The sequence below is a fragment of the Anser cygnoides genome, chromosome Z (assembly GCF_040182565.1).
Source record: "Anser cygnoides isolate HZ-2024a breed goose chromosome Z, Taihu_goose_T2T_genome, whole genome shotgun sequence".
NCBI lineage: Eukaryota > Metazoa > Chordata > Aves > Anseriformes > Anatidae > Anser > Anser cygnoides.
Genome location: NC_089912.1, coordinates 61,799,097 through 61,821,604, shown reverse-complemented (window position 1 = coordinate 61,821,604; position 22,508 = coordinate 61,799,097). Strand labels below are relative to the sequence as shown.

General features: G+C 40.7%; 2 protein-coding genes across 23 annotated transcripts in view; one reads left to right on the top strand and one right to left on the bottom strand.

Moving 5' to 3' along the window:
- The window catches only part of ALPK2 (alpha kinase 2), an 89,648-nt gene that overhangs the window by 59,923 nt on the left and 7,217 nt on the right, over nt 1–22,508 (top strand). For 5 of the 11 annotated variants that reach the window (XM_066987808.1, XM_066987802.1, XM_066987809.1 and 2 more), the window contains 2 exons: nt 18,883–18,987; nt 20,629–21,751. In XM_066987808.1, the coding sequence (XP_066843909.1) occupies nt 18,883–18,952 (70 nt within the window). In that variant the 3' untranslated portion in view covers nt 18,953–18,987; nt 20,629–21,751. Of the gene's footprint in view, nt 1–1,250; nt 1,485–18,882; nt 20,072–20,628; nt 21,752–22,508 lie in introns of those variants that run through there. The other 6 variants (XM_066987805.1, XM_066987810.1, XM_066987806.1 and 3 more) reach the window with 4 other exon arrangements.
- Nucleotides 17,164–22,508, bottom strand: part of NEDD4L (NEDD4 like E3 ubiquitin protein ligase) — a 154,624-nt gene continuing 149,279 nt past the window's right edge. For all 12 annotated transcript variants that reach the window (XM_066987812.1, XM_066987813.1, XM_066987814.1 and 9 more), the window contains one exon: nt 17,164–22,401. In XM_066987812.1, coding sequence (XP_066843913.1) covers nt 22,299–22,401 — 103 coding nt within the window. In that variant the 3' untranslated portion in view covers nt 17,164–22,298. The remainder of the gene's footprint in view (nt 22,402–22,508) is intronic.

Below are 22,508 nucleotides of genomic sequence, written 5' to 3'. Positions count from 1 at the left end.
ATTACTTCTGGGGCTCAGTAAACGAAATTGATTTGAGTTTCCCAATCATCAAACTCATTACATCAGTTCTAGATCATCCTGGCATTCCTCACAACAGTTCGCCATCTGACAGATCAGACACAAAGAATTCAGGTTGAGGATTATCTTCAGATTAAATAAAATGGTACAAAGTCCAACTAACAATGTGCCATCCATGAAATTTATGTGTTCCCCCAGCAAAACAGCTGTGGATAGAATTTAAGTAATTTGTTGTAAGCAGATGGATAACACAGGAAACCTGTGTTCATTTACCTAACCCTAGGGGCAACTCCTCACCCACCAAGAAGACTACTCCCTCAGAAAACATTGTTACTTTCTCCTTAGCTTTAAGTCTTTTGCTGAGGTCAGCGATACTGCTTCCACTAGTTTGAGAAATTGATTACCAATCAATTAATTACCAATCAGACAATCAGATATTATCAGAGACACAGAACTTCATTTTTCCTGCCAACCACTTCTGCAACCTATGCATTTCAGGCAAAGCATTAGCCCTATAAATCATGAATCACAGCAGATCAAATTATTTAGTAATGGATGTTTACAAAGAATGTGAGATAAGTTTTTTGTAACCTCTCTTCCTTCCTAGATGCTACCAGGAGGTCTGTAGACCTCCCCCTCTACATACAGCCAGCTGTAAGCACTGAGTGGTAATGGCTCTACAATTGCCATGCCCCTACATTGTTCAAACTGTTACTCTGAATTTGAGTCAGTGAGTATCAGTTCACTATGCTGCTGTATGATTTATTTTGGTCTGCCAGTCATTAAACACATAAAACTTAGTAGAACAAGTGGCTCTGTGACCAGAGAGATTTGTACCAACACTTCTCTCTTGCCACAATTTCAACTCTTCCCGTACTGTGGTAGATACTGACGTGTTACACACATATGCAGGGTGCAGAAAGCGTGATCTTTGAACAGTAGGCATGGGCTAATCATTTCAAGACTAGAGCTCTAAATCATTTTGGAGTCTGAACCCCAGTAGTGTTATTATCTTCAGAATTTGCCATGATAAGTCAAATCTTTGCTCAGTAGTGGCCAATGCCACCTACCTCAGAAAAGAGAAGAAAACAAAACAAAACAAGTTAGCACTTGTTCCACAGAGGAAAAGGCCTTAACATCTTACTAACTTTTGCTCATGTGTGTTCAGTGTCAGTGTATCTGTGTGATACTTTTACACCCAGCAGAGAAATGATTCAGAATTTTACCTGCAGGCTTTACCCCCCACTCTCACGCCTGAGAGGGAAAATAGCGTGGGTGGGACCCTCGGAGGCAGCAGAACCTTCCGGAAGGCGCCCTCCCGCCACAGGGCCTGCGGCTGGAGGGAGGTCAGCGGCTGCGGTCTGCAGGGAGGAGATGCACGTTTTCTCCCTATGTTTTCTGCTCCCTTCGGAGCCATCTCACTGCAGCTGTCTTTGGCCTGCTTGGACCTGCTTGCAGAGGACATGGTGAGTGTCGGTGGCCTGCGAGGCAGAGGTCTGTAGCCTCGTGGGGCTGTGGCCTGCCGGCCCGGCCAGCTGAACCCAGAATGTCCCTTTCTGGAAGGATAGGTCTGACCACCCATGGGAGGGAAAAGCAACCCACGGGTGAATTCAGCTACGGTTGTCTGCACCAGAGCAGGTAATGAAAATGTTGTAGAGAGTAGGAGTAGGCTGGAAAGGGTGCCTGGCACCTTTTGCTTGCTATAATCGGTTCTGATTAATCATTGCTTTAACTTTTCTGTGTGTGGTGAAGTTAATTCTGGATATGGGTAGTCACAATGTGCTTTGCCTCTGTCTCCCACTGTACTTCAGGTGAAGCATTTCAGGTAGTACAGCTCAGCATAGGCTTTGGCATGCTTTTTATTATTTTTGTCTTTTGATAAAATTGTAGACTCAGAAATTGGTTGAAAAATCATGACACTGTTTTCATAATTCTGTGTTGAAAATTTAATCCATCCTTCTGCTACCAGTTTGAACTTGTTCTGGACAAATTGTGACTGGAAAAAGAACTCCCTAGAATTGACCTATATACCAGGAGTGCATTGAGCCAAGAAGTAGCTAAGTTAAGGGTACTTAAATGGAGCTTAGCAGGGCTTTTTCCCCTCTTCGTTATTCCTCTACATCTGTTATAAGAAGCAACAATAATGTGGCCGTAATATCAGTGTTTTGGAGACAAAAAGCGGGGACAAAATCAAAAAATGTTAGTTGTTATCTCATATGACATTGTAGACATTTCACTTGCCAAATGTAATCTTTACATAGATCTCACGTTTAGTCTTCTCAGGTAGTAGTGTTCCTTAGTTGACTAACTCACTGTCCTAAGCAGCACGAAGTTGAATTTCATGTGGCTGTTCTAGTCCTGGATGCCATAGCTCTGCTGAACTGAGATACTTGTCACAAAACCTTGATTTCAAGGCCACAGAAAAAGAATCTGCTGTTTCTTTTTCTAGTCTGTCTGAGTAGTCATGTTTCTGTCAACAAAGAGTGTGTGTAGGGGAAGGGTATAGGCATCTTGAGCACAGCTGTCCCTATTTGCTCAGATTAATGCAGGTGGCTAGAGTCAGGCATCATAATTTCTCTTTATGTGTTGAAGGACATTTCTACAGGGAAAAGAGAACAAGGACTAAAGCAGGGAGAAAAAGCAGCTGCTTCTGTGAAAAGAGATCTTTCTCTCTTTCAAACAGAAAATATTGATATATTGGTAACTGGAGAATGCTATGGAAGGGATATTGTTTCAGGAAGCAGAAGCTGGTTTTCAGTTTGAAGCCTGAATGGCGTCCTTTAACTTGGCCAGTGAGATCTATGCAGTTTGCGTGTTGCAGATAACTTTGCACATAGAAACAACAGGTGAGTAAAACATGGATCTTGAGCTCAAATTTTAATGAAGTGTTAGCAATTCTGGGCAACTTTGAGAACTGCAACATCAATTAACAAAAACATTGGAAGAGGAATTGTTAATGTTCTGGCTGCAGAAGCAGGCTTTAGGAGTTATACTATTGTTGAGACAAAGAGAAGATGAGTAATTCTTCAGTAAAAGCGGGTGCAATGGTGGCTCGGGAACCTTTCTAGAGACTTTTGAATCCTTGGATTCAAAGCGGATAGGTCTTCAGAACAGTCTCTGTTAAATTGTAGAAGCTTACCTATGCACTGGGTATTAAATTTACTGGATAGTAATGGCACTAGAATTATTGCAACTGCTCATCTGGACTGACTTGGCTGGAGTAAGTTTCCAATTGACAATTAATGACAATTAAAGCAGGAAAGTTTTGGTCTTACACCTGTGGGTGTAATGTGGTTACTCTGAGGTGTTAATATTCAGCAATTAAAACTGCAGGAGTTATTGTTCCCTTGGCATATATCAGATTTTACTTTTTTTTTTTTTTTTAATGGAATGCGTATCTGTAGATGGTAGAAAATCAGCTGGATTTGAAGTAAATCACCAGTAAACTTATGTCTGCCCTGCCTCCCCCAGTCTCTATACCTGGGAATTGACCTAAAATTTCTGAGGGTGGAAAAATAAGGAGGTTTGTGGTTAACAGAATGAGAGGTGATCTTATGTTCAGATGGCCTGGGTAGGTGTGATAACCTGGGTCTATGCCGCATGTGCGGTTTCTGTGTTGTGTATTGGAGGAAGGTTTTCTGGGCAAGACTGTTCAGGACAGAGTAACACAAACTTTTTCATATCGGCTCCTGGAAATCTCTGCATTTGCAGTCTACTAACTGAGCAGTGTGGCACAGAGTTCCCAAAAACACTTGTCTGAGGTGTAATTCCAAAATCAATGTTGATCAATGAGGCTTAGGTATTCATGTCCCAGCAATGTGTTGGGTAAAGTGCTTGAATTCCAAAAGTGAAGCTACATCATTTCCAAAGACATATATGAATGAAATGCTGGAAAACTTTCTTAGGGGAAACTGATCTGTCCCAGGTTTAGCAAGGGCAGATTCCACCGGTATCAGGTTCCCAAGAAATGATGACTCTTTCCTACCCCATAGACCATGCTTAACTAATGTTCGCCTCAGGGGCTTGTTACCCTGCAACAGATGGTAGCACACGTAAATGCGTTTTGGTATCTTACAGAAATCTGGTGTAGCATACCATAACTTTGGAGTCTAAGAAACAACCTTTTTAAAAGTTGTTTTTTAATATTGAACGTTAACAGGCATGCTTTTGATGGTGTTTGAGAACATCCTATCCTGTACCTTGCCAGGAAATGTTTGCCTTGAAAAAGGAAACATACAGTATTGTGGTCCTTCCTCGTGTATATTCATATACTCTGTTGGCCTGTGTGCAAATGTAGGCTTGTTTTTGAGAGGAAGAACTCAGTGTAAAATGGGAAGAGTTATACAGCATTGTGCTCAGAATGCATTTAAAAGGCAAATGAATTTGAAACATCTTCATTTTTTCTGTGCTTCTCTCCTTACTATTTCATTGCTTTGGTATTACTGTTAGAAAAGGAAATGAATTTGACCAGCAAATTAGTTCCTAAAACCCCAATGTGGGGGAGTGGGGAGGAAAATTTCAAGTTCAGTTTGCAACAGATGGCTAGTTGAAATATTTATATCTTGAAACAAAAATATTTTTATTTGGAAATGCAACTGAGATGTTTCAGTAATTTTTTTTGAAACAGGATTAGCCTGTAATATTGCATATAGGGACTATACTTCATAGCCCCCATAATGCAATATGACATTCCCCTTTTGGAGAATCACTGATAACTTGTTGTTTCTCAGAAAAAAACCACACATATCTAAGCTACAATTTTTTTTAAGTCATGCAAACTTATTGAAATATATGTTTAGTCTCAGAGGAGTTGTCTGGAGCTGAAGAAGTTTGAATTTTCTGGCCTTTATTTTTAAAAGCTTAAAGTTTCTACTGGCAATAAAATAAAACATCACTTTCCACGTTCGTTGTTTTTCTGTTGTATTGGAAATCAATTCAACATGTTCAATTGCTGTTTCGGTAATATAAGTAGATTAAACTCTTTTCCTATGTAGAAGATAGGCTTGAGTTTATATAAAGACCAAGTAAAAATTAGTTATTTTCTTGCTGAAGTGAAGGGTCTTAAACTATGCAATTTGTAGTCATTTCAACACTTTCCTTTCTTGGCTTATTCAGGGATTCAGAAATTATATATATATATATATAGTGTATATATATAATTTTTTTTAACCTGTAAGCAGAATATATTCTTAACTTTTTATTTGCAGGATAAATTCTGTATGAAATGAAATTGCAACTCACCTGGTGTTCCTAGAATACTCTTCAAAACCTGTTTTTCTTCTGAGGAAATTTATTATGACTGGAAGAAAACAAAACAAAACAAAAAAACCCACCACATATGCAAAGCTTAGTCTTTATCCCCAGTGGAGAGTGGGTTATTTTCTCCTGACTTTAGCTGATGTTTTTCCAGCTTACTTTCAAACCATATCCTACTGCAGCTATCTTTGAAACTGCGTGCTGAGTATGGCAGTGTACAAAGGTGGCATTTGTATCCACTCTGCCAAAACGACAGGCTCTATGTGCTGCTCTGGGGTCAGAATAGACCTTTTCTGTGGAGTTTGTTAAAGATTACTCAGTCTGAAATGTATCAAGAGCAAGTCTTCTCTTTGATTTGATCGTTACTGTGGGTATTATTTCTCCAGGACTTGTCAGCTCTGGTCTGCTGTTTACGCTTGTGATAGGACTTAATTTTTCATGGTGGCATTTGGCAATGTCTGTTTGCTAGAAAAATTATTGCAGCTTCAACACCTGCGAGTAGTTTCAGTCGCTAGGAGTGTGCTCTCCTGTTACAGCTGTTAGGCTGCTCAGTTTTGTGAGCACAGTGCTGTTCCTGGAGTGAAAGAGCTTGTAACTGCAGTGCTCCGACTATCTCGGCAGACTGACAGCATGCTAAATTGAGGTATGCTTTACTAAGACACGGTCACTGATGCAGGGAGAAACATGTATTTTAATGTCGTGAAATATGCCTTCTGGTGGGGAAAATGTGCATGCGTTTCCAGTGTCACTGGTGAATTAAGCTACGATATTCTTATTGATAGCTTATTTGAGCCATTTCACGTACATGAACTTGAGAACGTTAAATATTAATCATTCTTATCAGCCCTCTGTAAGCAGTAAGTCAGAGCCCTGTTTTAACTTCAGGTAAATGAACAAACGAACTGGGGCGAATCGTGAAACTAAGTGATATATGTAGCAAGATTCAGTTTGTTTCACAACTCCTAAATGCTGGTGGAACATAAAGTTCCATTTTAATTTAGGATTGGTGAGTAACTCAGCCAGACACAAGTAAAAGGTGTGTGCGCAAGCTACGTTGATTGTGTATTATAATATATATTAAGTGAAAGTAAGGGAAAAAATGGGATGGATTGTGTGTTAATGTGATCTCGAGAATACAAGCTGTGTCCAGAACTGCACTGAAAAATCTGAGCAGGATTAGTTATCTGTCTTCTAACTGTGTCCGATTTCTTCCTAAAGAAGCAATGAGAAAATAACCTTGCCCTATCAGCTTATAAGACTACTGAAGAGTAGCTGCAACAGTAAGATCCTAAGATCTTGGTTTAATTCAGGTAGCGAGGGATGACAGGAGGTCTTTGGTAACCTCCTGCTCAAAGCAGGGTTAGCTGTAGGGTCAGACTAAGCTGGTCAGGGCTTTGTCCAGTTGGGTCTTGAAATCCTCCCCAGGTAGAGACTGCACAACTCAGCTTGACCAGATGCGATCTGGTGGATCAGCTGTGCAAGTTCCAGGTACCGAGCAAGGTAACAGCAGCTGAAACAGCTGCTCTTTGGCCTGAAGCTTCCCACGGGAAATCTGTGACACAGCTGCCTGTTTTTGGACCTACACACAGAATATAAGTTTTTTCTTTCAAATGTTTGTATGCCAAAACATTTCAGAGGTGCTGCGTTGTTGGAACAGCAACCTACTGAAATCAGGGGAGCTTCCTACGGAGTGGGGCAGGTGCAGAGAGCTCTCTTCTGGAAGTCTGCAGGAAGTCACGGCCGGCGGCTGAAGGGGCTGGGTGAGCAGCACGTGCGCGTGCTCTTCCACAGGCCTATCGCTTTGGGGCCGGCAGCACTGGCCGATGCGTTCTCACTCGGAGGGTGGTGAGGCACTGGAACAGGCTGCCCAGGGAGGTTTGGATGCCCCATCCCTGGAGGCATTCAAGGCCAGGCTGGATGGGGCTCTGGGCAGCCTGCTCTAGTGGTTGGCGACCCTGCCCAGAGCAGGGGGGTTGAAACTAGGTGATCTTTGAGGTCCTTTTCAACCCAGGCCATGCTATGATTCTGCTGCTTGCTGATTGAATGGAAACAACATCTGAAGTGCTGCATGGAACAGTGAAAATGAGAGTTTCTTCCATATGGATTTTATAGTTCCAGTAAAAGACAAACAAGAACTTGATGAGGGAGCACAAGGAAACAGTGGGAGTTTCATTCTTTAAATGTGCTAGTAGCTAATCTGCCCTAGTATGTTGTGGGGTTTTAGTGTTTTGTTTTTTTCTTTTTTCCTTCTCTCTGTGTGTGGTTGTTGGTGGTGGCTTTTTTGTTTGCTTGTTTTTGGGGCAGCTCATGCTGCTGGATCGGGGACCTGTGCGGGGAGCTGCAGGCAGTCGACGTGGCCTCAGTTGTGACAGGCACCGGTGAACGTTCGGGGGAAAGCCCTGGGGTAGCGCTTCTGGCAGAGTTCCTGCTGGCTGCCGTGGGGCCAGAATTTCACCCGCTGCATAGAATCACAGGTTTGGGCTGGAAGGGACCTTAAAGAAGAGGAGGGCAGGGACGCTTCCCACCAGACCAGGTGGCTCGAAGCCTGTCTGAACAGTTCCAGGGATGGGACACCTGTTCTGCCACAATTTTCTGCCACAACAGACAGTTATTTTATGGTTTAAAGGATTTTACTGGGAAGTGTGAAGGTGAGAGACTCTCTCTGTTAGAAGGAGCATGTGGTTACAGTATCTATTGGTGTCCACAGGTTCCTGGGAACTGCCTGAAGCACCTCAATCCCACACAGAGAGGTTTTTTCAAATACAGTTTTTCCTGAAGCACATCATTTGGCAAAATACTTTGGCTCAAGTGGAAATTTCAAACCTAAACAAGTTTCTACTTCATTTCTAACTGCATTTTTATTTAATTCTTGAAAGCTGACATGAACGTTGTGATTTGAATTAAAATGAAAAATGTTGCTTTTCAAGTGTTATTTAGAAGTACTATACTTTTGTTTTTATTTCATTGGCATGAAGGTGTGTTTTTGTTTAAGTCCAGCTTTCGGATATGGTTGTGAACACGAGGGGAACAGAGAATATTGAGCACAGACCAGTGAAAGGTGCTATGTTTTGTTTGAGTTCTCTAGTCCAGCACCTATTGATAGAACGCTAATTGGAAAGGATGAGTATTGGATTATGTCCTTAGTTTTTAATGAAAATTGGTATTTCTGTTTCTTTATTTCAGCTATTTTTAAGAACAAATTTTTCCATGTGTTTCATACATAACCCTTATAACAAGTTCATTTGGTTGGCCTATTAAAACCAGTGATGTGACAATTCAGATTTCAAGACTTGAGGGTGGGCGTTGGTTTATTTATTTTTTATTTATAATCTTGCTAGCTATAGCTCTGGAGAAATCATCACTTGGGTGATGGTGCCCTAACTCAGGTTAGAGCAAAAGATTATCAGAGAAACATAGATTTGCTGATTCTTTCTTTCACAACCTAATAACCTGATTCTTCTCTTTTGTTACATAAACACCATTGTATGCTTTATGAATGCTCAGAATACTTGGAGATAAAATATTCTCATCTTTCACTTGATCTACTTCAAATCTATGAGTCTTGGTGCCTGACTTGCTGATTATTGAGCTAAACTTTTTTTTTTGGTGGTGTTGTTGTTTATTAATAGCTTTTGGGAACACAAAAGAGATGTAAATTGCATTGAAATGGTTTCTGAGCAATATACTTATAGGCAAGAGTGTTTCTTTAGCCATAACAGCTGCTTAGTACTTGCTGTCCCCACCTCAGTTGCTGTAATAAGCTGAAACCTCGAAGTGGGATGATACACATGGAAGTCAAGGTAGCCCCGTGTCTGCTTGAACTTCTGCTGAGAGATTGCCCTTGTCCAGGTATGTTAAGTGTGTAAGAAACGCCAGCATATTAAGAATCCATTTTCTGGGTATTGTATTCTTGCACATGCCAAGCAGCACCTGATTTCATGATTATCCCAACAAAGCTGGTGGGGTTCCTGAGGATCTTTTAGTGGAAAAATCAGAGCTGTGATTTTGGATTTCATTGATCGTGCTGATTACTTACTTGTTTCTAGTCAATCTAAAACTGTAACAGCGGGGGGAAGGCGATCCACTTTGCTTTTAGGAACGTGTGTACCTAGTCTGAGATGTCTGACAGTATAATAAATTGCAGAAGTTTGGCGGTGAGGGATAAACTGATGCTGGGAAGGAGTTGGAATGCTTTCTGCTCTTGTAAAGAAAAAAAACATGCAACTCAAATCTAAAGGATGCCCTGGCACATACGGAAGGGAAACTTGCTTGATACATTTTTTTTTTTTTTTGATTTGCAAGACGTTTAACAAACTTTTAGAAAACTGAGGCTGACATGAGACGAAGGGGAAAGTCTTCATATAACAAAATGTCAACCTATCGGAGAGGAAACAAAATGGGGAGTGGAGACAGTTGTTGTCAGTTCAGTCTCTGGAGTTCCTCAAAGGTACACAGGAAGCTTTCAGTAGATTCTAGGATATCATTGCAGGATGCAACAGGATTTTACTGATTCCCGGTTTGAGGTTCTTGGGTGTTTTTAGCCTCACCAATAGAAATCAGTAACCAGGACAAACAAGCTACTCAGCGGATGACCAGGTGGGCTGACTGACTGGTCATTGGACTCCTGTCCTTCACTGTATGGACAGATTGGCTCAAACAAAGATATTTAAACAGATGCCTATGGCACAGATAAGAGGTGGTATGGATATATGTGTGCGTATATGCACTGGCCTTAGAAGGAAAAAAAAAAAAAAAAGGCATTTTTTTCTTACTGAGCATCCGACATGAAAACATGACGACAGTTACTTTAGCAGAATAATTTGAAGTTTCTGTGACAGCCAAATGAGTCTTAGTTTTCTCTGTTAAATGTCACTCATGCTGATGTTGTTGCTAGATATTGTTTGTCACTCATGCTGATGTTGTTGCTAGATATTGTTAAGATTTAAAGTGCTCTGGATTTTCTAAGGTAACTCTCATTTGTGCTTGCAGTAGGCATAAAGACCTCTGACTTGCTCTGAATACTGTATTTGCTTTCCTTCTAAGTGCAGCTTGATGTGAACTGCTGCTTATTCTAGCAATCCTGCTAGTTCTTTTTTTTTTTTTTTTTAAAGCTCCTTATGTAGCCTCATTTCTTTTTCTGGGAGACAGATGTGTGGATCTGTACCAGAAACACTTGTGTATGAGTCGCTGTAGATTGAACTAGCACTGGATACAAAATGTAAGAAACTGTCACTTCCTCAACTGCAGTGAATATATCACAAATACCCTCTGAAGTGCTCTTAATTGCTTCCACATATTCTTTTTCTTTCCAGTGAGGTTAGATGTTTGTGATAGACTTTGTCTTGGTACTGTGAACAAAGGGGGCAGGAGCAGGCATGCAGTGTCTTCAGACTTCCGACGTGGGCTAAAAGAAGCTCAGGAGTGGTTGTGGCGCTGTTTCTTCATCTCTTCCTTTTCTTGTAGAGCCAAGTGAGAGCTGTGTAAGTGTAAGGTAATATTAAGAAAACGCATTTTTGGAATGAAGTTGGAGGGAATGTTCCCATCAGTATTGCTCAGAGCAAAGTCTGGCTCTGTGCTTACAACTGCAGGGGATGGAAAGTCAAGTTTTTATCACCAGAAGTACGAAAATACTAAGCTACGTTTGCTGATGCTGTTGGAAGACTGTTTTTGCCACATAACAAATTTTCTCTTTCTGGGGTTCTTATCAGTTGTTCTTTATGCCAGTACACTGCCAAGCTGTAGCTAGCAGCAGCTACTGCACAGCACCTCTGCGCCTCTTGTAGTGCATGTTCTGGTGCAGTGGAACTGCCTGCATAGAGATTGAAAATGCAAGAGAGCACTTGTCAAATCCAGGTCTCTGAGGAACGCTTTGATTTGTGTTAGGCCACTTCCCTGTAATGGTGCAGTACCTGCCTCTTTCATGGACTAATCCTCACCAAATACTGGGTGACTGGCAAACTCTTCTCGTTGCTCTTTAGGGATGGTACAGTTGTTACAGATCAAAGGCAGAAAGGAGCAAAAGGAAGATGTTTCCCAACTCACCGTCAAGTAGTCAAGTCTGTTATAAAAGAGGAAAAAAAACTTTATTTAGGCTGCATGCATTTTTTTTAAACGTAGAGGCACAGTTGAGAAATACAGTCTGAGATGTGTATGTTGTAACAAGTCGTTGAGATAACGAAATGTTACCGTGATTTCTATTTAAATCATTATTAAATAATCACAGTGAACTATCTGCATGTTTGAGTAGGAATCAGAGCTGTTTAAAACTTGGTAATATTCTTAACAGCTGTTTTTCACAGAAATAAAGCACTGGGACATAAGAAGTGATTGAGATGGTAGAAGACAGAAAGGGTTGTTAGTGGTCAGAACAGGTAACACTCAGCTCTGCTCCAGATGGACTGCAGAGGAAGGAGATCGCTAGGTTAGCACCAACTATTAATCCCTAGCTGCTTCAGAGTGTTTTTTTCATTTTTCTTTGTGTAAAGAAACCCTTAAAACCTAAGGGTATGTTCTGCATTAGCATACCGAAATAGTGAGAAGTACAGCAGAGAAGCATCTGTCCACTGCATGCAACTGATATTTGCCAGGTATTGATCTAGTGTCCAGCACTGTTATTCTTTAACTTTAGCCCAAGGTTCAAAGTTTTGTCTTTTGTTTAAAAACTGATTTCAAAGGGAGGTCGTGTCCTCTAGCTAATCCAGACGTGATAGAAGTCTGTGGAATAGCAATAGAGTTTACTGCAACCTGGAGGAAAGCTCAGAAGCCTGTACAGAACCCCTTATGGCACTGAGATGTGTACGCATCCACCCACGCTGCAGTACATAGTGAGCCTGAAAAAGTGACAAAATGTGGCAAGTAATTAGTCCAAATTAGCAGAAAAGCAGAAGCCCCAGGTTTTTCCCACCTGTTTGTGCACATGCACAGCAAAAATGGAATTGTGGTTATAACTGCTGCAGTTGTATCTGTACTAGCTTCGTCTGCAAGTCTAGATAGTACAATACTGCTGGAAACCGGAGTACAACTGTTATGGTTGTATCTGGGCTATGTGCAACGTTACTGTGTCTTGCTGACGCTGGGTTGCTTGCACTAGCTTGAGGCAGTGGTTATTGCCCACATTCCTGTATAAATGGGCATTACAGCTGAATTTCTCGTAACTCAGAGTGAGTGCGTTCAGCACTCCATGAGGTCAAGCTCACTGTATTCAGGTTCAAAGGAGATTTTCAAATTTATCACGTTCAAGCTGGGCAAGGATTAGATTTAAAATTGCATGGTTAACCTGATTGTTCTTTGTTAATATATATCCTTGCCACTTGATATTCACAGTCTTATTTTAGGGATCTAACTCAGAAACCAGTTTTGATTTCCACAAAGCCAGTGGCAGTGCAGATGCTCCTCTGCAGGCTGGTTAAGGGCAACTGGGTTGCAGAGCAGCTGTTGAGAGGAGCCTTCTCCTGCACTGTGCTTAGGAAAACCAGGTATGTTTGTCACTTACAGCCACTGTGTGTTACCCAGTAATTTCTTTGCAAGGTCCTCAGCTTACTGTTTGGTTGTAAAGTAGTCTATCAAGGCACAACATTGAATGTCCTGCAAATCTAACACAGGTCTGTCTCCCGTTCAGGTCTTGTAACTCATGGAGCGAGAATACTGCATACCCCAATGGATCTGGACTTAGCTAGTGGAAAATCCAGCTGCTAGAAAGGTGGCCCTCATCTTCCTCTTTGCTTTCATAGTGCAACTTGCTGGAAATCATAGATGTTTGAACCAGCTTCTGAATTATTTAGCAAAATATTGTGCAAGTTATCAGAATACTTAGAAATTTGGAAATATATTGAATAACTACAGGCATAGAATTTTAAAATGGTCACATTGTTATACACTACTGATAGAGAATTGTCAAAGAGGAAAATGCACAGAAACTTAAAGTAAAAAGCATTGATAGTGTATTTATAGCGTTAAGATACGATGTATGGAGTAGAAGCTAATAGATACAGAGCAGTATATTTTTGATGATTATATCTTAAGATTATATTCTACTGCGCTTTAAACTGTTAAAAGTCTAATCAGTTAAGCTAGTGAAACCCAGAGCAAATAGCAGAAAGTAAGTTGGATGAAAATAGCAGGTGCATTTAAGCAAGAATAAGTTGAATTTGGTCAAGGCTCCGTAATCAAAGGGGAAAATAACCAATAGTAATTGTCAAGAGATTATTTATCGTTGTGATCCTTGTATCAGAGAGGTTTGACACAGGAGCATTTTCTGTTGGGTTACCATAGTGAACCCTGGGTTTCTTTCTCATGATACTATTATGTAGGAATATAAATGATAGTGGGTTTATGTAGAGTCAGTCCTGGAATGAAAGAAAAGCATGGAATTCAGCTCAATTTAAAACACTCAAGATTGCTGAAACAGTAAAGAGGCTAGCTTTGATAAGAGAGCACAGGACAGATTTTTTTAAAGAAATTTCTGCCTTTTGTGACTGCCAGTGCATTTTGAATGCCCAAATACTCATTAAATACAACTCTTACCTGCAAGTCTTAAACAGTAACTGTAACTTCCACATTGAGAATTGCTCCATTGTGTTATCCCCTACCTAATTAATGTTTTCATAGCTGTAACGTATTTCTGGGCCTTAACACAGGGTCTATCCCTCCAGCCATTCTGCAGAGCAGATGTAGTGGCCAAGCATAGTGAGACAGAGTTAATGCCATCGTGGCAGTGGGTGCCTGGTGCCGTTATCTGGCACTCACGTGCCCTCTTTTTCCTCTAGCTTCCCCTGGAAGCTGAGGTGTGTTGTTTAATTCCACACGTACAGTTGTGTATCTATCAGACGGCGTACGTTTGTACCAGTAGGCAGCTCTAAACGTTACCAGAAGTTCTGTACCAGCCTGCAGAGGTGATGGACTTTGCTCAGATTGTCACCAGTGACATAAATATGACTGTGCTTCTTGTCTCTTGTCTTCCCTCGGCTGGATCCAGAACTAGGGCTGGCTTCCACTCGAGGGAACCACCTCCAGAGGCTGTTTGCATCCAGGTTTTCTTGCCATGGCCCCATAGCAATCAGTCCCTTATTTGAGGAGTGTTCAGTGAGGCAGAGGTAAGGGTATGTGCTGACATCCAAACACACATCTAGTTATTTATATGCCAGGTTTCCAACAAAAAAGAGCCATCTGCACTGTGGTAGGTCCTTGAGCTGTATGTTACTCGTGTTTTGAAAGTAAATTTGCTGGAAGCACTGCCGTTTGTCCTGCGTTTCTATTGTTTGGGCAGTCTGTTAACCAAGTCTAACTTGATCTGGTATGGTTGTTTTTATTATGACATAAAGTGTTGTTGGTTTTTATTTTTTAAAGGAATTAAGTTTGCTAGTTTAGGAGTTTGCTCTTGTTAGGATAGGAAATGTCAGAGTAGCAAAGAACCAGGTGTCAGGCCTAGGTAGGAGCATGTCCTCGCTGCTGATACAGCGACTGCAGCGTCTCCTAGGGGTGGCTGTGGCGCATTGTTCATGCGTGGGCATGGATTTCTGGTGTTAATACGGTAACATGCTGTTGTGGTTTGCTTGTTTTTAAAGAGCAGCAAAACCTTGCTAGAAGTATGGAAATGCCATAGACTAAGGATTTGCACAGGCATCTTCAGCCACTGAGAAAGCTCCACGACAGAATGGTCTGGGGTGGAAGGGCCCTTACAGCTGGGGTCTCAAAAGAGCAGGGTAGAGGGGGAGAATCCCCTCCCTTGTCCTGCTGGCCGTGCTGCTTCGGATGCAGCCCAGGATATGGTTGGCTTTCTGGGCTGCAAGCACACATTGCTGGCTCATGCTGAGTTTTTCATCAACCAACACCCCCAGGTCCTTCTCATCAGAAGGCTTCCGCAGATTAATTTTCATTTCCAGTTAGAAACAAATGGAGTCTTATTGTCTTGTTTTTTAAACCTACTGGATGTAACTATGCCAAAACATTAACACAAGCAGGTATCACTGGAAAAGACGTGTATGTTGTGGTGGTCTTTGTTGGTTTATTTTTAAATCTTTGTTGTAAAGAGCCCCGGATAGTCCTGTGTTTCAGCATTACATGTAGTTCTTCACTTTCCAGTGCTAAGGTGTGTGCTCCTGCTACAGCTGAGTTCCAGTGCATGGGAGGATGCGATGTTAGTTGATGGCATGCACTTTGAAACATGCCACCCAGCTGCTCTAGCCCAGGAAGAGGTGGAGGCTGGGACAAAGGGGAGGAGATGGGGAAATCTTTGAGAAACCAGTGCCCAAGGGAGGAGAAGACAGACAGGCACAAGCAGTGTTTATACAAAGTGAATTAGCTGCTGCTCTAGGATCAGGACCATGTTGTGCACAGTCCAAGTTATGGAACCAGGGAATTAGTGTAAAGCAATTTGTGCTCTCAGCATGAAGGAGTCAGTAATCAATGCCGTCAACCTGTAAGCAGAAGCTTGTCTGTTTTGGCTTCGGCTTTCTGAACTGCATTGTTGGCACAGCTCAGAGACTACTGCATTAATAATTAAAGCAGACTAAGTCATGCTACGATTGTGAGTTGAGATGGTGTATCCAATACCACACACGTGCACATGGAAGCAATAGCTCAGCTGCAAAATCTAATAGGTTGAATCATCTAGGGGTTTGGTGTCTTTTCAGTAGTCATATGGCAACATTGGTGAGCTCAGAGTAACTTGATTTGTTACAGGCCTTGCCATCTGTTGGTAAGTTGACCGCTATTTCTGATGACATGGTGTTTCTGGGTCATATTGAGATTTACTCGTTTGCCTAGTCACCTTGCTAGCCCTCGTTCCTCTACCTGGACACTTGCTGAAGCTGATGGGGTGTTTGTAGCGATGGTGGTTTGTTGTTTAGCAAATGGCATCCGAGGGTAGCTGCACAAAAATGCTTGTGGCCCTTGATGTGTATTAGGCACATTGGATCTGTGTCTTTTGCAGGCTGTGCTTAATGCAAAGAAAATCCGTGAGTGCTAATTTACGTTCTGGTTCTGTATCCAAGACTAATAGACACCTTAGTACTACTAGGAAGACAAGCAAGCTGAGGAGGAAAGTTCTGTATACCTAAGGCGAACTGTTAAGTCAAACATGCCTTGGTTACAATCAAGACGGCCACCCTGATTAGCAAAAAAGGCAACATGAGTTCCATTGCTGTTGGTGAGAGCACTGAAATGCAAAGACTCGCATTGTTAAACTCAGCTTTGTGCAGTCTATGAGGTTGTTTATCTGTACTGTGTTTTCTGTACTAGATATTATTGCGGGGTGCAGAAAGTGCTGTTGTAAACATATGAATATGCAGCAGAAATAATAGCATGTGTGTTTTTATTTTGTATGTGGCTTAAACAGGAAAAGCCTGCAAGCATGCTGCTTGCCTGGTCGCTGCAGAATTAGATAATCTGAGAACAGACTTCTTGGTTGTTGTGTTTCGACAGAGGGTTTCTGTTCCTGTACCAGAAATGATGATGCAACAGAGGGGATACCAATAAAAAGTTGGGAAAGATGCCAGTTTTGTATTTAGTCTTTACAGAACACTGCATAATCGCTGGCTTGTACTAGTTGTTCAAATCCTTATAGATAGAGAAGTTCCCTTGGATGGTGCCTTCTGAAGGTGGTTATGCGCCAGTGACTGACCAATAGCCACTGTAAACGTTTCTCAGTTTCACCTTACACATCTGGAAACCCTATATGCAGCAGTTTCGAGGAAACATTCAGGATCACAGAAAAATTTGGGAACCACTTTTACAGAAGCTGAAATAAATGGATAGTGCTTTTAACCATTTAGGAAGTAAATCAGGTACAGATGTGACTACAGATAGGCTCCCTTAATCATCTCCCAGGGTGAGAGCGCCTTACAGCAGGCAATTTTTTAAAATAAAACAAAGCTTCAGTTAGACAAAAAATATATTTGAAGTATAAAATGTTGTAACTTCCATAGTTCTTTATTAAATATTTAATTAAGTTGCATCATTTCATTACAACAACTTCATTTTGTCACATTGAGCTTCTGCTGTCAGGAAAAACAAACTACAATTTCGTTCATTTCTTTTCAGAAAATAAATGGAAAAAATGTTTTTCTTTTTTTTTTTTTGTCCTTAAACAAAACCTTTCTCCACAGTGTATCAAATCCAACCACAGTTTAAAGCTGTATTAATTGTGAAAATGAGCATTATTTATAAGTAGCATTTTAAAATCACTTTTATGTAGTCTGGTGTTATTTTGAATAGCCTTCTAGTATGAGGCAATTCTTACAAAAATATTAAACAGTGTGAATATAATCTGGAATGTTTGACACTTTCTGCATGTTTGGAGATATAAATTATCTCAGTTTTAAGTTTAAAATTTAGGTTCACAGACGTAGAACATAGCAACATCATTTTCTGGAGTTTTGCGTTTGGGTTTTGAGAATCATAACCCATCCACTGCTGTGTGGTTGTGGTACCGCTGTAGTGGAGAGGGTGCTCACGAGCTGCTTTCAATTCAACAGAACAGATTAAAGTACAAAAACGCAACGCATACGTACTGTTGTATGTGGGTATGTACTGTGCATATTTTTACATACATATATACAAAATCGCTAAGAAAAAAGAGCAAAGTATGTGAAAATTGTATGGAAAAGGGGGAACCAACAACATGTAAGTGGCAGCTCCTGTGGACGAACAGGACGTGAGAGGGGTGTGCAGACACAGACGTATGACTAACTACGGCTTGCGTTGATGACAGTGTTATTTATCTAAGGAGGTTCTATGTGCAGTACGACAGACCTGATGGGTATGTGACATGAATATGGTTAGATTCCAGTTTTGTAAGTTTCCCGTGCATTGTAACTATGCATTACTTCTTAGTGCAACATCACAAGAGATGCCTGAAGACTGCAGGCTTTTTTCTTTGTTGTTGTAGTTTTAGATACAAAAGGAAAAACTTTTTTATACAAAAGAAGGAAATTAACGTTCATTTAAGATGTCCAATGTGGTAGTGTACCTCTTTTCTACTGCGCATATTGATGGTTAGCCCTTGCACTCAGATGGGTATGATGACTTCTTTTAACTCTGAAAAACGCGATCAACTATCCAGCTTTCCCTCGCTAGCTTTCCCAATTCCTGGCCCACTGGTGGCACGTGCAGCGCTCCAGCCAAGCACCTGGAGGGGCTGGGCACACATGGTGGTTGCTGCCCTTCTGGGGCTGCAGCACGGGGCTAGCGCTTGTGGCAGCATTTATCAGCACGCGCTTGAGGCTAGTGTGCCACATGTGCGCCTTACACTCGGAAACCAGCGAGAGGTCTGAGTGAGAGAGATGGAAATGAGATGAAACTTGTGGGAGCGGGAGCTTTTATCTTAGAGAAAAACAGAAAGCAACTTCCAGCAGCGAGGCCTGGAAGCTGGAGTTACTGTGATAGTACAGTGTATGTTAAGTACAGCCTTACAAGGCTCAAACCTATAAGCCTTGATGTGAAGAGGAGGTTACAGCTACAGACCCTATACTCTAGATAGTGACCAAATTGGTTTTGGGCTAAACTGTATACTGTGTTAAGAAAGGCACAAAACTATGGTAGTTGCTTTGTGTTTTAGATGTGCTTTACTTCAAATTGTAATCAACTGACATTTCGCTACCTTTTCCCCAGAAAGATGCCTTCAAATGCTACTTCAGGAGCTCCAGAAGGATTGCTCGGTGGCTGGAGTGTCAGAAGATAAAAGCTCAAATCCTGCTCAGGACCTCAGGAAGAGCAGTAAGTCCTTATGTTAAAGGGTTGGGGGCAATTTCTTCTGCAGCTGCTGCCTTGCACAGCTCATGCCATTTACTTAGCCTCATGTAGTCTGTTGCAAAACTAGACATAATTTCCTGGGTTTTGTCCTAGTATAGAGGATCTTAGCTTTTTGACTGATGCGAAGGGCATATCTGCCTTGATGGTTAGCCATCAAGATAGCCACTGATAACAAAATCTGAGTTGCTTGGCTATAGTATGTTTCAGTAGGGGTTACATCTCTGTAACTTCCCTGATACATGAAAACCAGACGAAGTCAAGAGTGGCATTCTTATAACCTGTCAATAACAGCAGTTGCTGTAGCTAACAGGGAAGCTTCTGATATCCAACACACAAGCTTTATGCAGCAAGGGACTGGGCTGAGCAATTCCCTTCAGTTTTTCTAACAAGTAGTTATGCTCATTAGTGAATGCCGAATCTGGATTACTCCTGCACCCCAACAAGAAAAGGACAGGGCTACTACAGTGACAGAAGCTGTATTATTTAAAAGCTGCTGCTTCTGTACAGGCAAAACATGGTGGTGTGTGGTAATAGCACAGCTAACCTGGACACCCAAAAGTAATTAGCTGGCTTACTGTTACGTTCACCTGGACTGGTAGGAGTAATACTTCCATGAGCAAACTGGTCCCCAGACAAAAGTTAACTTAGATAGCTGTGCCTGGTACTGCACTGGCTCTGCACTGAGGGTAGGTTTGCAATGCAGGGGGGAGCTGTGACTGCAGTGTGTAGAACATGAGAGGCACAGACAGCATTGATTTAGCTACTTGCATTAATTACAAGAAAGCCAAAATAGCACAAACTTCAGCATGAGCAGTACAAGTATATCAGGGCACTGCATATTGGGCCTCTCTCAAAAAGGCCCATTCTGTGAGAAAGAGTGCATCCAAAAGATGTTAAGCGAAGTCATCCTAACATTTCAGTTATAAAAAGAAAGAAAAAAAGTAACCCAACAAACAAACAAATTCCTTTCTAGTCTGATGTCACCATGTAACTCTAGGTAACTCTATTGTCTGGAAGGACTTTGAGTACTAGAAAACCTCTCGTAGAAGATGTGGGGAGGGAGAGAGGGAGGGACCAGAGCGAGCTCACAACAGGAATAGCAGATTCTGAATCAACCAATTCTATTTCAGTTCCACTATTTAAAAAAAAAAAAAAAAATCTCAGGAGAGTGCTTAAGGTTCTGATACGTGGTGTTGGGTGTGAACATAACCTCCAACCATACAAAATCCTCCAGGTAAACACAGAGAAAGAAAAATGATTTTGGAGTGTGACATTTCCCTTAAGGTCATCTGTGCTATAACTAGTAGTGCTTTGCATATAGAAGATGATTGGAAATATCTGGATTTACCTCATTCTCTCCATCTTCCCCACAGTAAATGATCAGTATAGTGTTTCTCTGTCTACTCAGATGCAGTACATTTCTGTCTCATTCAAAGTTTTCTGCTCATTAAAATGTAACAAGTCAGAAAGGAATGTCAGAAAACATTTAATAAAAAATTAATCTTGTGTTCAAATAATAAAAAATCACGCATCTATTAGCTTTTCAAAATTTTTGCTAGTATGTACAGATTCGCTGAATGTTAATTACTGTTGTCTTCTTTCCAGTAGCCTTTTTAGCCAAAGTATTAACATGCTGAAGTTTCTGGACTGTGGCTGCTTGTTGTCAGCAGTGGACTGTACTTGCCAGTGGGAGCCGTGAAGCAGGTAAGGCCACCACTGTTGGCAGCAAGGTGAAGTTTTGTTTTTTGCATGTGGTATCATCTTGTCTCATAAAGCATTAGATGGGCTCTTGGGGAAAAATCCTATGCGTAGTAAGTATGCGGACTAAACTTAGAAAACTGAAGATTATCAAATTGCTGAAGCCATCCCTTCAAACCTACTGTAGTAATACTGTAACCATTTAACTACAGTGGATCAAATACAAATCTTTCACTTTTAATCCATCACACAAGAGATGCAACTCAGACATTATAGTTTAAGCATGCAACATGTCATAGGTAACAAAACTGATTAGATAGATAGTGTATATTAAATAAATCTTTGTGATTAAGTAAAAAATAAATCACAAAAACAATTGCTGAGGAACATGTCTGCAGGCTCAGCTCTATATCTGTTTTTTTCTTTTATACATCAGCAGCAGCCAGATTCACAATTGATAGATATTGCACCAGAAAGACATGTGCAGTGAGAAGGAATATAATCACATTAATGTTTATGATAAAAAACAGATATGACTTCCATGTGTTACATAAAGTGCCTTTAGAGTTGGTGCAGTTAGAAACAAACAAAAAAAATTGTTATTTAGATATCATTAGCAAATGCTTACAAATAGGAGACAAAACAGATCTGTTTTCCGTAGTGCCAAATCACATAGTGCCAGGTTTCTTTCAAAATGCCTCCATTGCAAACAGTAAAGAGGAAAAAATAATAAAAGAATCACTATACAAAGATAATGACAGGGTTAAGCATATTTTCCTAAAATGATTAATGCCAACCCTACCCCAAAATGTTTTATAGTACATGTAAATATTACCAAGGAATAATGAGGCAATTTTTTTATTGAACATGAGATTTGGCATGCTATGTTATGATTCTCTCTTGACTCATAACTATTCTATTATTTATACAAAAATGCAACATTGAATCCATATGTTTTCTGGATACGGAAAAATATTTATATGCTCAATGAAAAGAGTTACTCTTGATGTAGCCAATATAGAGAAAATTCCCAACATAGCTTTCTCCTATTTTCTTAATGGTTTGGGAACACAAGGCTCACCATGTGCACATGTGCTTTGAAAAAAGGACACTGGCATCAAGTCTTGTATGAAATTAAGAAAAATGCTCATTTTTTTTCCAAGTACATGATATTTAATTGTAATGAAATATAATCTGAAAATGTCTAAATGAATTAAAAAGTAAACATGAGTTGTAATACTATACCTGTAAAATGATTAATTCCATTCATTGTCATTAGAAATTATGTAAAATATTTATTAAGGGCTTTGCCTACAGAGGCACAACATAAATAGAGTAAGTCCTGCTGAAATGTAATCAGAGTACAAGTTAACCAGTTGGTAATCTGCTGTGGAAACATCAAAAAAGCCATCCACAGGTTATAGTTCAAAATTCTGAATTTAGGCAACTGCACTGTCGAAGGGTTTGCTCCATGAACCAACGTTGTGCAACTGTTCTGCCATAGTCACTCAGAGTCCGTTAGGCAAACGCAAAAGTGCAGCAGAACTTGCTTGAATGGGGGGAAAAAAGTATTTGTTTTAATCTACTCCTTCAAATCCTTGAGCGTTTTCAACTGCCATAAGTAGCTTCTCTCGCAAATCTTCAAAAGATTCATAAAGAGGTAAGTCAAGGCGATTAAAGCTGAAATTCAGAAGGAAAAAAAAATAATCCATTGAAAAACATATGAGATTTTGAAGAAATAGAAAAGGTCACATATAGTCCATTAAGGCCCCCAAGTTATATATTTT